We start from the raw sequence: 12,969 nt of genomic DNA, 5'->3' as shown, positions 1-12,969 counted from the left end.
CACATAAAGATTCTTCAGAATTGTGGGCACATAAAGATTCTTCAGACTTGTGTGCACATAATGATTCTTCAGACTTGTGTGCACATAAAGATTCTTCAGACTTGTGTGCACATAAAGATTCTTCAGACTTGTGTGCACATAAAGATTCTTCAGACTTGTGTACACATAAAGATTCTTCAGACTTGTGTGCACATAAAGATTCTTCAGACTTGTGTGCACATAAAGATTCTTCAGACTTGTGTGCACATAAAGATTCTTCAAACATGTGCACATAAATATACCATAGACCCATGAACAAAAAATTCGATAGACCTGTGCACAGAAGATTCCATACTCCTATACTCAATAGGATTCCATGCAGATTTGCACAAAAACATTCCGTAGACCTGTGTAAAACAATATTCCATAGGCCTGTGTAAAACAATATTCCAGAGGCCTGTGTAAAACAATATTCCATAGGCCTGTGCATTAAAAGATTGCATAGGCCTCTGCACAAAGAGATTTTATACTCCTTTGTACAAAAATATTCTGTAGGTGTGCGCTTAAACAGATCCCGTAGACTTGTACACAAACAGATGTTATAGTTTAGACTCGTGTAAAAATTTAATTATCTTTAATTGCTTATTTTGTTTAATTAAGTTTAATCTGTACTTCGCAACTAAATTAGTTGCACGCGCAATAGTTATAATGGCAATTAAGCTAGCTAATTGCCCTACCAATTTGATTATCCGCAGTAAAACGACGTAAGTCCTAGAATGACTTTCTTTATTACTTAACCCAAGCAAAAAAGTCTTAAGTTCCACAGATTAAAGGTAAACCACGTAATTCGGAGCAGGTACTTAAAACTATTAAAAACAATACTTAAACTTTTTTTTTCTTAATGAAAAAAATTGGCGCCCACTTTAAAAATGGGGCTTTCATTTAAGACCGTTTTCAAATCTATCAAACGTATAGTTATTTTTGTAAGGGTAGTTACAAAATGGGTAAGTTTGGAAAATTTACCATGTTATTTCTATGGAGACTCTCTAGTTTTTCGCCAAAATCTGTGATTAATTTTATGGTAATGAAAACCACCCTTAGCAACTTTATGCTTTATAAAATAAACTATTAGGTGGATCATCTTGAAATTTTTACCACATATTAAGGGCGCGTATTTTAGTTCAGTAGAATAATTTCGAAACAATAAACTTAATACGAAAAAAGTTAAAACCAATCCAAAAGCCTTCCTTATACATTAGAGCCGTCATCAGGCCTTATCTAAGGGAGCTACCGCTCACTTAGAATTACCGTCTCTAATTCTTCGTAATTAAGTTGGGCTGTTCCTAACGATTTTTTGAGACAGCTTTTAACTGTTCCCACTTGTCTCTCGAAAAAAACCTCCTCTCCAAGGAGCTCGCTCGATGTTAAATTTCCAAGTGAATCTTCTTCCATAAATTCTCTAATTCGGTGGAAGTTTTCTTAAATGTCTTCGCGTTATCTGAGAAGATGATGCTGCAAAGACCTCTTCTTGCTATAAATCTCTTCAGACTAAGGATGAACTTAGCGGCGCTTAGATCTGTGACCAGTTCGAGGTGGATGGCGTGTTTTACGGCACAGGTGAACAGTGCAACGTATACCTTCATTTTGTTTAAGTTGCCGGTTTCGCCTTTGACGATCAAAGGACCCATAAAATCTACACCAGTCACCTGGAAGCTCGCTGCCTCCACTATTCTTTCTCGTGGTAATGGAGCCATTACTTGATTGGCTGGCATTGTCTTGAGTTTTCGACAGATCAAACATTTTGATATTAAAGATTTTACTAGTTGTCTTCCTTTTGAAATCCAATATTTCTCTCGTATTTTCGTTAAAGTAGAAGCGACACCCAAGTGAAATACCTTTTCGTGGCAATGATAAACTTGTAGTTTGCTGAAATGGTGACTTTCCGCAAGGATGGATGCTGTTTAGAGTAACTAAATTCCGATTCTTGTAGTCTTCCACCGACTCGCAGTAAGTTATCTTGATCGAGAAATGGAGATAAATTTTTGATTTTGGAATCTTCTTCTAGTGGTGAGTTTGATTCTATGGCTGCTATTTCCTCGCTATAAATAGAGTTTTGAGTAGCTCTGACCCAATATATTTCCGCTTTCTTGATCTCTTCAGCTGTTAATGGTCCATGAACTCTACTACTGTTGTGTCGTCTGTTACTTATCCATCTCATGACCCATGCTGTTACTCGTACAGGATACATAAGATAACTGTATTTAGTAAAATCCATTATCGGTTCCTTTTGGATTCGTACGTGAAGAGTGTTCTGTAAAGCGCGGTGTGGTCTAAGCTCCTCTTCTACTTCGCTTAGCGCTTGTTTCCTAGTTGTTGGCTTAGAGTTTTTAGGCCAATCTCTTTCCGGTTTTTTGAGGAATGCCGGACCTGTCCACCATTTTTCGTTGTCAATCAGTTGTGACATTCTGATACCTCTTGTAAGAGGGTCGGCAGGGTTTTCTTTACCACGAATGAAGGACCATGCATGGGGATCGCTTAATGTGTGTATTTCTCCAAGTCGATTTGCTATGAATGGTTTCCAGTCAGTGGCTGGGCCTTTAATCCAGTGGTAAGTTGCCATTGAGTCTGTCCAGAAGTGGTAAGATGGCTCTTCATCCGCGAAGTACTGTGCAAGTTTCTTGGTAAGTCTGGCTCCTACTAGAGCTCCTAGTAGTTCCAAACGAGGGATGGTGAAGGACTTCATGGGTGTAACTCTGGTCTTGGATGCGACTAAACTGACGTCGATGGATTCTTCAGATTCGATTCTAACGTATACTACTGCTCCATATGCTTGTTCACTGGCGTTGCAAAAGCAGTTCAGCCGCGTGGAGACTGGACCTGTTTTTCGATCAGTGTTGTAGCATCTCGGGATTGACAGTTGGCTAAGCTCCTTTAATTCCGAACACCATTCATTCCACTTCATTAGGATATCTGGTGTTACTTCTTCATCCCATTTTGTTCCTTTCAACCAGAGTTGTTGGTATAAACACTTCACTCTTATGGTGAAGGGGGACAAAAACCCAATCGGGTCGAATATACGCGAAGACGCTTGTAGTATATAGCGTTTCGTGTTGGTTCTTGTCAATAAGAATTCTAGAAGGGAATCTACTTCAAACTTGAATTCGTCTGTATCCGGTAGCCAGGTAATTCCTAGGACTTTCAACGGTCCTGGAGCTATTTGGGAGCCCATGTTGACTTTATCAAGGATTTTGTCAGGGAATACTTCGGTCCAACGTTGGCGGAGATCTTCAGAATTAGTTTTCCATTTGCAGAGTGGTATTTTGGCTTCTCGTAAAACTCTTTCTGCATTTGTTGAAAGTGAAAACGCTTTATCGACGTCGTTTGCTCCTCCTAATAAGTCATCAACGCATAGTGATTCATTTAGTAGCTTGCACGCTTCAGGGTACTCCTTTTCGCAGGTCTTGAGATGAGCTTTTATCGTGGCGGCTAGTAGGAAGGGACTTGAAGTCACTCCAAATAAGACACGAGTCATTCTATAGACGATAATCTTGATTTCTTCTTTAGTATTCGAGTTTCCCTCGAACCATAATCATCTTGTAACATCTCTGTCTTTTGGTGACAAGCTTATTTGTAGGAAGGCTTTTTCGATGTCTGCCATGAAGGCTATTAAGTACTTCCTGAAGTTTACCAAAATTCCTAATATTTCGAGATTGAGGTTTTTCCAGCGTGGAGGCATTCGTTTAAAGATGGAGCCTTCTTTTCGTGGGCAGATCCATCAAAAACGACTCTAAGTTTGGTCGATCTCTTTTCAATCGTTCTAGACCTCTGTGGGGTAGGTTAAAGATTTCTCCTGGTGTCCCAAAGTTGTTGTCTTCAACTTTCTCGATAATTTGGAGCTCGAGATAATTGTCTATGACAGCTTGATATCGTTCTAATAAGGATGGATTTTCCTCGAATTGTCTCATCAAGTTGAAAAGTCGTTTTTTCGCTCCCATGTAGTTATCTGGTAAGTAACTATGATTCTGTCTCCAAGGAAGTTGGACTTCATATCTACCGTCTTTGGTCTTCAGAGTGGATTCAAATAATTCCATCGCCTCTTGTTCCGCTGGACTATCTTGTTTTGGATCGTCAACAATACCCATCGATTCTAAATCCCAAAAGGTCTTCAGTGTCTTGGTGATCATGTCAGTTTCTGCTAATTCTTGAACCATGACCTTCATAACCTTTACCGTTGAGACGTTGACATTGAAGTTCGTAGCGGGTAACGGCCCGTTGATTGTCCATCCGAATATGGTATCTACGGCACAGAGCGTGTCTGTTAAACGTACCACTGGCCCTTTGACAATTTTCCAATAGAAGTCACTAGCAAAGTAGAATAGTTAGTTCATTCGAGACCTCGGGGTATTCTAATGGGTTGTCAGCCATTCTTAGTCCCTTGGCTTGCATTTTCTGAATAATGTCTTCGTTGGGAACTTCTAATAATGAGCTACTTATGTTCGGAGTTTCCAAAGCTTCGCAAGTGATTTCTTCACTTCCGTCGGTGTTCTTTAACGTCAGTAGAACTACGTTCCTTTTTTCTATTTTAGGTTTCTGTCCTTCAAAATAGTCTATTTCCACGACGGTGGTCCCAATTATTGGTAGTTTGAGAGCTTTGGATAGTTTCTGAGAAACAAACGTTCTTTGCACGCCATTGTCCAATAGACAACGAGCTACTGATGTGTTTTCTTGAGCCATGACATTGACGCATGCTGTTTGTAAATAAACATTTTTGTCAAGTTTAACGATAGTAGACATCATGGTTGTTGCTTTATTTCCGGTACTCTTTTCCTCCTTGTTTTTAGAGTTATCTTCACCCATTGGTTCTGGGTATTTGGTAGGACAAACGACTTGGTCATGATGTTTAAAAATAATAATATAATAACAATATTTGTTGAAAATAATTTAACGCGATGAATTATTTTTTTGTCGCGTTGAATTTCATTTCTAACGCGTTAAGATCGCCAATCGTGCCACATGCTACACAAATTAACGCGACAAAATTTTCATTTTGTCGTGTTGATTCTTATTTTGACGCGACGATAATTTCGACCAATGATATACTAGATTTTATGTCGTGAAACTGGTAATGGACCCATTATGTTAGTGATGATTACTAAACAACTCCATTTGGTCAAATGTTTTTTACCTCTCCGAGTGACGATGACGTCACGGAGAGGTTTTACACTGGACGTGTCTGTGTGTGTGTCTGTCTGTCTGTCTGGGGGTGTGTCTGTCTGTCACCGCGTTCGCAGTTGGCAAGTCGGAGCAAACGTGTTCGCAATTTCCGGACCGCGTTCGCAGTACACAGAAATTCCGAAAAGCTTTATCCATCTTATTTAACGCCAATCATTGACTAGTCGTTACGCCTTCATCTTCCGCCGATTCTTTCACTCAACACCCTCAGTATTTATTGGCTTCTAACAACAACACCATGCGCTAGTCTTTCGTGTATCCCACATACACACCAATCTATCCTTACTGGCTTCTAACAACCACCATCTCCTGGTCTTCCGTCTATACCACATAGACACCAATCTGCAACATTGGCTTCTAACACCACCATCTACTGGTCTTTCGTCTATACCACATAGATACCAATCTGTAACATTGGCTTCTACTCCATCATCGTCGTTAGGCTTAAGATGTACGCGGCGAGCGGCTATAGTTACGAGAAACGTCTAGCCTCCCTAACGTGGGATAGAGAATATAGACCACCGTATACGGACAAGATTGTCCGTATACGGTGGTACTTAGTGTAGCTGGGAGGAGGGGGTTCGTTTCTTCCCCCATTTTTCTATCTATCTCTTGCCTCTCGCTCTAGATGGTACCCTGCCAGAGGGAGGAAATATGGTTGGGGGGGGGGGTTGACGACACTTATCACGTGGTGTTGTTGGCGGGAAATTTGAATTTATTTTTCTCGTGTATTGGTATGAGGTCACGTGACTTGGTGACGGCGCTCACTGTCCATAGTGGTATTATTTTGGTGTATCTTTAGGATATTGTATACATTTAGTGGATGATTTATTGGTATTCAGTAGGCCCTTTCTACACCATCCTGTAATGCTATTCTCTGTATGATTTTTAGGTATCTCCATGTATGCTTATGTTATACTAAAGAACTGGTTTTAATTAGAATATGGTTTACGTACTTTATTAAAAATTAAGCTACGGCTCGGTTCTAGGTGTACTCATGTTTTGTATTGTTATTATTAGGTGTATCTTTAGGATAGTGTGTACATTTATGGTATGATTTAGTGGTAATTCTATGGGTTCAGTAGGCTCTTTCTACACCCACCCTTCTTGTAATGTTGTATGATTTTGATGTCTCTCCATGTATGCTTATGTTATACTAAAGAACTAGTTTTAAGTGGGATATGGTTTACATTGAAATAAGCTTCAACTAACCCTATGATGCGGTTCTAGGTGTACTCCTTTTGTGTATTGGTTATCAAGTTACAGGGTTAGAACAATAGTACATTTTAGTATCAAAAAAGGGGAATTACTACAGTTTTTACACAACTTGGTAGCAGATAATTAGTTAAGTTGAAGCAATACTGCTAAAACATCTTAAATAAAATTTGATTCACATTAGTTTTAATACGAATTTATAGAATAAGTACGATTACTTGAATTAAAATGCGAAATATTACTAAAAAAATAATCAGAAAATACGAATTACATAGAATACATGGCAAATAAGCACAATACTAGTTATTAAATTAAAAATCCTCATAGGATTGACTGAAAAATATATATTTTCCTACGCGCTAAAATATCGATATACAATTAAAATGCGCAATCATTACTAAAGAACATCATTAGAAAATACGAATTACAATGGCTTTGATAACAAACAAATTCACTAAAATGCGAAATTAATACTACTTCAAAAAAAGATGATTTAGCACATAGGCATTTACCATCATAGAAAATAGAACAATATTACTGCATGCGAGATTATTAAATACATATATACCCATGTACCTTCATAGAAAATATAGAAATACTACCTTTTAATATGATTTAAAAGCTACAATGGTTATTATACGATTTTAGTACAAATATTAGGCTAGTTATTAAACTAAAAATATATTTTTCTGACGCGCTATACACGCTAAAATACTGATATACGATTACGGATAAAAATATGGAAATATTACTAAAAACGTTACTGTAATTATCATCAAAAAATGAAAATTACACTTATACAAAACAATTCAATACTAATTTTTAAACTAAAGTGCTAATATATACTAATTAAAAAAAGCTTACTAAATGCAAAAATATTATTAAAATCACTGCGTATTCGTTAAAATATTGTTACATGCTAATAGTTGAAATACAAAAATATTACCAAAAATTATACTTTAAATATTAATTAAAAGACTGATTCAGGTATCGAAATATAAAACCAACACATGTGTTAAATGTCAAAGATTCTAGTTAATATAACCGTATGGGGCAGTTTTATAGTCAGATATTATTCTAACTTTATCCACTACAACCTGATATGTTTTGGTCTGGTTGATCGTGATCAGAGTATGATCTGGAAGACGTCTGATTTGAGGGCCAATAGGGACTTGAACCGAGTTCATTAGAGGTTCACCTTCATTGTTAACTCCTAGTAGATTCTTCATTGTTTCAAAATTTATATAATTTTCAGTAGAGGCGTTTAAATAAAATCCTTTAACTTTGATAATGTTAGTTTTTTTGCCGGTTTTAGGGTCTAGAATGTCCATAGAAAAGTTCTTCGGTCCAGCACTCCCCCATTCGCAAATATACGCATCTGGTCCATAGGGTTCTAGTTAATTTTTTAGTTCCCCTAAATAATCGCCTGTGGGTAGCAAATGAGCGCCGTCTGGGGAGAGGTACACTAAACTATCCGTGTCATAATAAAAACAAAGCTCTCCGACCTTTTCAAGATGTTTTAGTAAATGTAATCGGGCCATAGCTGTTGTGAAACAAGCGATAACTACGTTTGTGTGTTTGTGCACAATCTCGTTTTCTAGAATGTGTTCGTACTTTACTTGTACGGTGTTTTCGTTGATTGTAAGTAAACTTTTAACCTCCAACTCTGGATTTAATATTAATCCGTACAATTTGTTGGCATCTTTGATTAATACGGTAGAGGTGTGTCTGGTTTTCTGGCCAAATTTACCCCAAAAAGAGTTGAGCATAAGTTTGCTAAGACATCTGAGACCTTCATTTTTCTCTACTTTAGTGATATTCAGTTCTACACCCTCTTCGTCTTTGAAACTTTTGACATAGTTCTCCTTATCTTCTTGATTCTGGCAATCTGCTGGAAAGCCGCTAGCTAGGGTTTTGTACTCTAAAAAGGTATTAACATAATCTTTAAACAGTCCTCCCTGTTTTGTTTTGGGATCGTACTGTGTCACTTTGTATGACCAAGCCTCGTACATTCGTGTGATTGTGTAACCATTCTCTACTGCATGACGTAAGTCGTCGACTACCCATGTACCTCTCAATTCTCTTTTTTCAGGAGTATGTCCGCAATCACCTTGAAACTGGGTTTTACAACAGGTGTAGCATAATGGAAATATTAATTTTCCATTAATACGAGCGGGCAGAACGGGATGAATTAGGTTTTGGGCCGGTAATACGTCGCATTTATGAAGACCATAAACGAAAATATGTCTGGAAAGTTGTCTAATATGATTTGAGGATGTCCTATAGGTATCTTGGAGGTTTTGTTAATGAAAGGGTATAAACTTGTGAAATCGACGTAATGAATGCGCTCTGATCCTGCTGTTTTATGGTATAGTTTTGTAGCGCAACATCTTCCTCCGAAGAATGCATCACGGGGATCTAATCTTGTTACTATTTGAGGTTTATTTACTTTTTCCTTCTGCCATTCACACTCCCATTTGACATTTACTTTATAGTTGAGTGATTCTAGCTTGGTCAACACGTTCATGCTACTAACATATCTAGAATTCAAAGTTTGCGCGGGGTCTCAGTGCAAAGGCTTGTTTCTGTTTAACGGAAAGTGTATTTTACACCCATGATAGAAACACCCCCAATACTCAAATATTTCCTGGTTGATTTCACAAAATCCGTCTAGGATTCTGGTTTCTTTCCCTCTAAAGGAGGATTCGATACATATGTTTCGTTTGTGCGCGGTCCACTCAAGCCACTCTATAGCCCCTGTTGACTGATTTTCACTAAGTCTATAATAATTTGCCGGTATGATACCTATAGTATTGAGTTTATGATAATTTCGGCGAAACACGTGAGAGAACACGCCAGGAAGAGTAATTGCGCCGCAATTAAATGGATCAACGTCTGTTGCTTTAAGCAGTAGTGTACGAAACGTTATACATCCTAGGAATAGTAAAATTGTGTCGTTCTCACAATAATAATTGAGTTCCTTCACAAAGTCGAAACCTTTACCTTTACTATCTTCGGAGCTATGCCATTTTAAGAAGGCATCTAAATTTTTCCTTGTAAAATACTGACAACCATAAGCTTCGATAGGGGGCAGATTAGTTTCTATAACATAGTTGGTTTCATTGTCTCTATTTACATCTCAATTATGCTCTATTACATTGAATAAAAAATGTGGAGAATACCCTTTGGCTGCGTCGGGTATACCAAAAGTAGCGGGAAACTTTGCTAAAGCTACAGGGATGAAATTATAAGAATCCAGAAATAACAAGTTAAACAATTTCATTTCTAAAATTCGAGTTCCGTTAATTTTCAAAGACGGAACGAATTTTTCATCTCTATTTATGATTTCTCGAATTAATAACTGATTATCATAATTACTACCAAAATGTGACAGTATGATGACGTTCTTAACGGCATGCAATTGCATTAAATAATCTAAAAATAAAGCTATAGGATTACCGCCTGAAAATTGTTGTTTACGCTTACCAAACTGACTACACATAATAGAGTTAAAATTTAGGGACGTTTCATCTATACAATGCTCACAGACGGTTATGCTGACTAACAGGATAGCCTGGTGTTCGTAGGCTCCTAACTTTTCCTGACATACCTTCGTTTGCACGCATTCTTTATCAAAGAAAATTAACATAAGGTTTGGCTGATTAGGTTTAGGTTTCTTAACGGATGACACTTTCAGAGGTTTGTCTGTGATAACCTGGATATAACACAAGTGATTGCTCGGCTGATATTTCTTACAGACCTGACAATATATCTCCAAAAACGTATGCATCTCAGTTCTTCGGGAAAAAATCAATAATTTTTAAACAGTCTTTACAGTGAAAAAGACGTTCACAGAGGGACTTTTTATTGCTGGAAGATGCTGAGTGGCTTTGATAGCAGTCATCGCCTAAGAATTTTCGTAAACATGACCCACAAGTTATCGGGGGGCCTTGGCAGATAATGGCTCTCATGCAACTAAAACAAAAGTCATTACATTTATGCGATCGTATTCGCCAATAGGGTACGAGACATTTTTCACAGAATCGGTCGTGATTGAAAAGTGGCCTTAATTTCGTAATAACGTTATAATGGTTATTTTCATTCAATAAAAAGAGGCGGGGCCTAGTATCATCGGGATTGTTTTCACCTAAAATTAAGATAGGAACGCTATTTTCGAATTTGTATACGAAAATCAAATATTGAAATAAATAAATTTTGAACTTTTGAAAAGACTCGGCCGTCCCACACTCACTAGCCCTTACTCCTGCCTTAAGACATAGTTCTAAAGCCTCATTTCTTTGTAGTGTGCCCTTTGGATCTATTTTAGATATAGTTGCATATCGCGTTTTTAGCGTCTTGTCACCCGATGTATCGTCGGCGTAAGCTCTATGAGTCATAGCTACACAAAGGGATCGGGCTAAACACAGGCTATCTGAATTGACTATACGTACAATACCTCGTCTATCTTTACAGAATAGATTAAAAGGTTTAATCCCTCGGGGTAACGTGAGGGTCTTGCCCTCCGGTATTCTTACAATGCTAAAAATCATTTTAACAGGACCTAGGAAAAATGATTCCATTTCGTCATCATAAAGCATAACACTAAGCTGGTCAAAAAGAATATTAGGGTCGACTTGATCTGCTCTTCTAAAAGATAATTCTAGTTCGGACCTACAACTGCTTGTCGCACTCTTTAAAGTAATTTGGACGCAATCTGTAGGCCTGTACTTACTAAGAACGCATTTGGTTACGGTACATACACTAGCGATGGGATCTTCAGTAACTATAAGAACTACCTCCCGACCATACATGTTAAAATGTTTGTAAAATCTTTCACTTTGTCCTATTATCTCGCAAGAAGATACGTTGTCAATAGGTATGGGCTAGTCCGTTTCTCCTCCTCCCCATTGTACGTCGATATCATCGTCTGAAAGCGCTTCTTCAGAACCGTTCTCCCTCGGTAAGGTATCGTTCAATAGTATCTCCTCTGCGGGTGGTCCTTGATCCTTTCCGTGTAAAAATGTGGCTATCTCTATGTCGTGTTGCGAGTTGTTGAAGTCGGCGATTAGTGCGTCTTGTATACCACGCTCAATTTCTTCTTGTCGTTTCGCCAGGCGATCTACATATTCAGTTCTTAAGTGATTAGGAATTAGATCCCTTAGGTTTTCCAATTCTTCTAAGGTATTACAGTCCTCTGGTACTCGAGCGACTGTTTTCATATACTCGAATAAGTCGAGGCAAGCTCAAATAGCATTTAAGTCACCCTGTACTACGAGTTGTGGCAGAGTCTGAGGTCCGTACACCGGATCTATTCGCAGATAGTCGCATAGGAAGAAATAAAACTCTTATATTAAACGTAACGGCCAAGGTCTATTTATAGTCAGTTCGTTCAACGTGGTGCGAAGAATTTCAGGATAAATGTTTATCTCTCGGTGTTCGAAGATCGACTGTGTATTTTGATCATTTCCTTAGCCCCTTTATTCTAAATTTCTTAATAGACGCGCCTACATTCCGCAATTGTTTAACAATGTCCTGATTTATTGCTTAGCAGTCACCAGATGTTTTCTTACAATGCAATTCTGACACACGCCTGCTAATATTTTACCGATTTTATAACAAATAAAACGCTGGATTTGCTTTATGTCAAATAAATTATCAACAAAAGAGCGGCCTATAAATAGAATTTTGTTATACACACCGCAAATAAGAGACAATTTTATAGGAGCAATAAATAAAAAACATGGTGTGTAAAACGTTTCCAGAGATTCTCAATTGTGAAAATATCCTTTGTTATCTTCACGTCTGATAAATAATAACGTTCCGAATTTTTCTAACAGGTCATAAAAACCATTGTACATTTTTCAAAAAAATGCCACCCTAAGCTAACTAAATTCTTAATAGACACGCCCACATTATTCAATCGTTTGACAATAGCCTGATTTATTGCTTATCAGTCATCAGATGTTTTCTCACTATGCATTTCCGGACACACAACTGTTAATAGTTTACCGATTTTATAATAAAAGAACGATGGATTTTTTATGTCAAATAAAATGTCAACAAAAGGGTGGCTTATAAGTAGAATTTTGTTACAAGCACCGCAAATAAGGGACAATTTTATTGGGGTAATAAGTAAAAAACATGGTGTGTAAAGCGTTTCTAGAGATTCTCAAATAGGTATTGTGTAAATATCCTTTGTTATCTTCACGTCTGTAAAATAATAATTTTCCGAATTTCTCTAATAGGTCATAAAAACCATTGTAAATGTTTCATAAAAGTTACTTTTAACTCTACCTTAAGTTAACCTGTGACTAGATAGTTTCTCGCCAGCACTGGTTCGACCACCTCCTAAAGCCCTTGCCTGAACGTGTTAACGGAATAGGTAACCATATATTTTTAATCATTCATTAACCGGGTAGCAACTAGACATTTAAATATAACATATTTTACTCCTTAAGAGGCCAAATTTCGAAACTTTTAAAGAAGAAACAGCTAGTGCCCACTGAGATAGTATTCGTTTCATAAGGTTTATCAACGGAATCA

At 37.5% G+C, this 12,969-nt stretch overlaps 2 protein-coding genes across 2 annotated transcripts; both read right to left on the bottom strand.

Moving 5' to 3' along the window:
• Positions 1–1,843: 1,843 nt before the first annotated feature.
• Positions 1,844–3,511, bottom strand: LOC149662795 (uncharacterized). Its single transcript, XM_089842317.1, has one exon. It carries the CDS (start codon positions 3,509–3,511, stop codon positions 1,844–1,846), a length of 1,668 nt encoding a protein of 555 aa, XP_089698443.1.
• Positions 3,512–3,719: 208 nt separating this feature from the next.
• LOC149662794 (uncharacterized) lies at positions 3,720–4,836 on the bottom strand. Its single transcript, XM_089842316.1, has 2 exons — positions 4,347–4,836; positions 3,720–4,276 (listed from the first exon to the last, which is right to left on the bottom strand). The coding sequence occupies exons 1-2, from the start codon at positions 4,834–4,836 to the stop codon at positions 3,720–3,722; spliced, it is 1,047 nt and encodes a 348-aa protein (XP_089698442.1).
• Between the last annotated feature and the right edge of the window lie 8,133 nt (positions 4,837–12,969).

The sequence above is a fragment of the Phalangium opilio genome, unplaced genomic scaffold (assembly GCF_054372755.1).
Source record: "Phalangium opilio isolate 3A_F unplaced genomic scaffold, DU_Popi_V2 ptg000063l_1, whole genome shotgun sequence".
Taxonomy (NCBI): Eukaryota; Metazoa; Arthropoda; class Arachnida; order Opiliones; family Phalangiidae; genus Phalangium; species Phalangium opilio.
The sequence above is the reverse complement of the archived record's forward strand: the minus strand, read 5'-3'. Positions and strand labels throughout refer to the sequence as shown.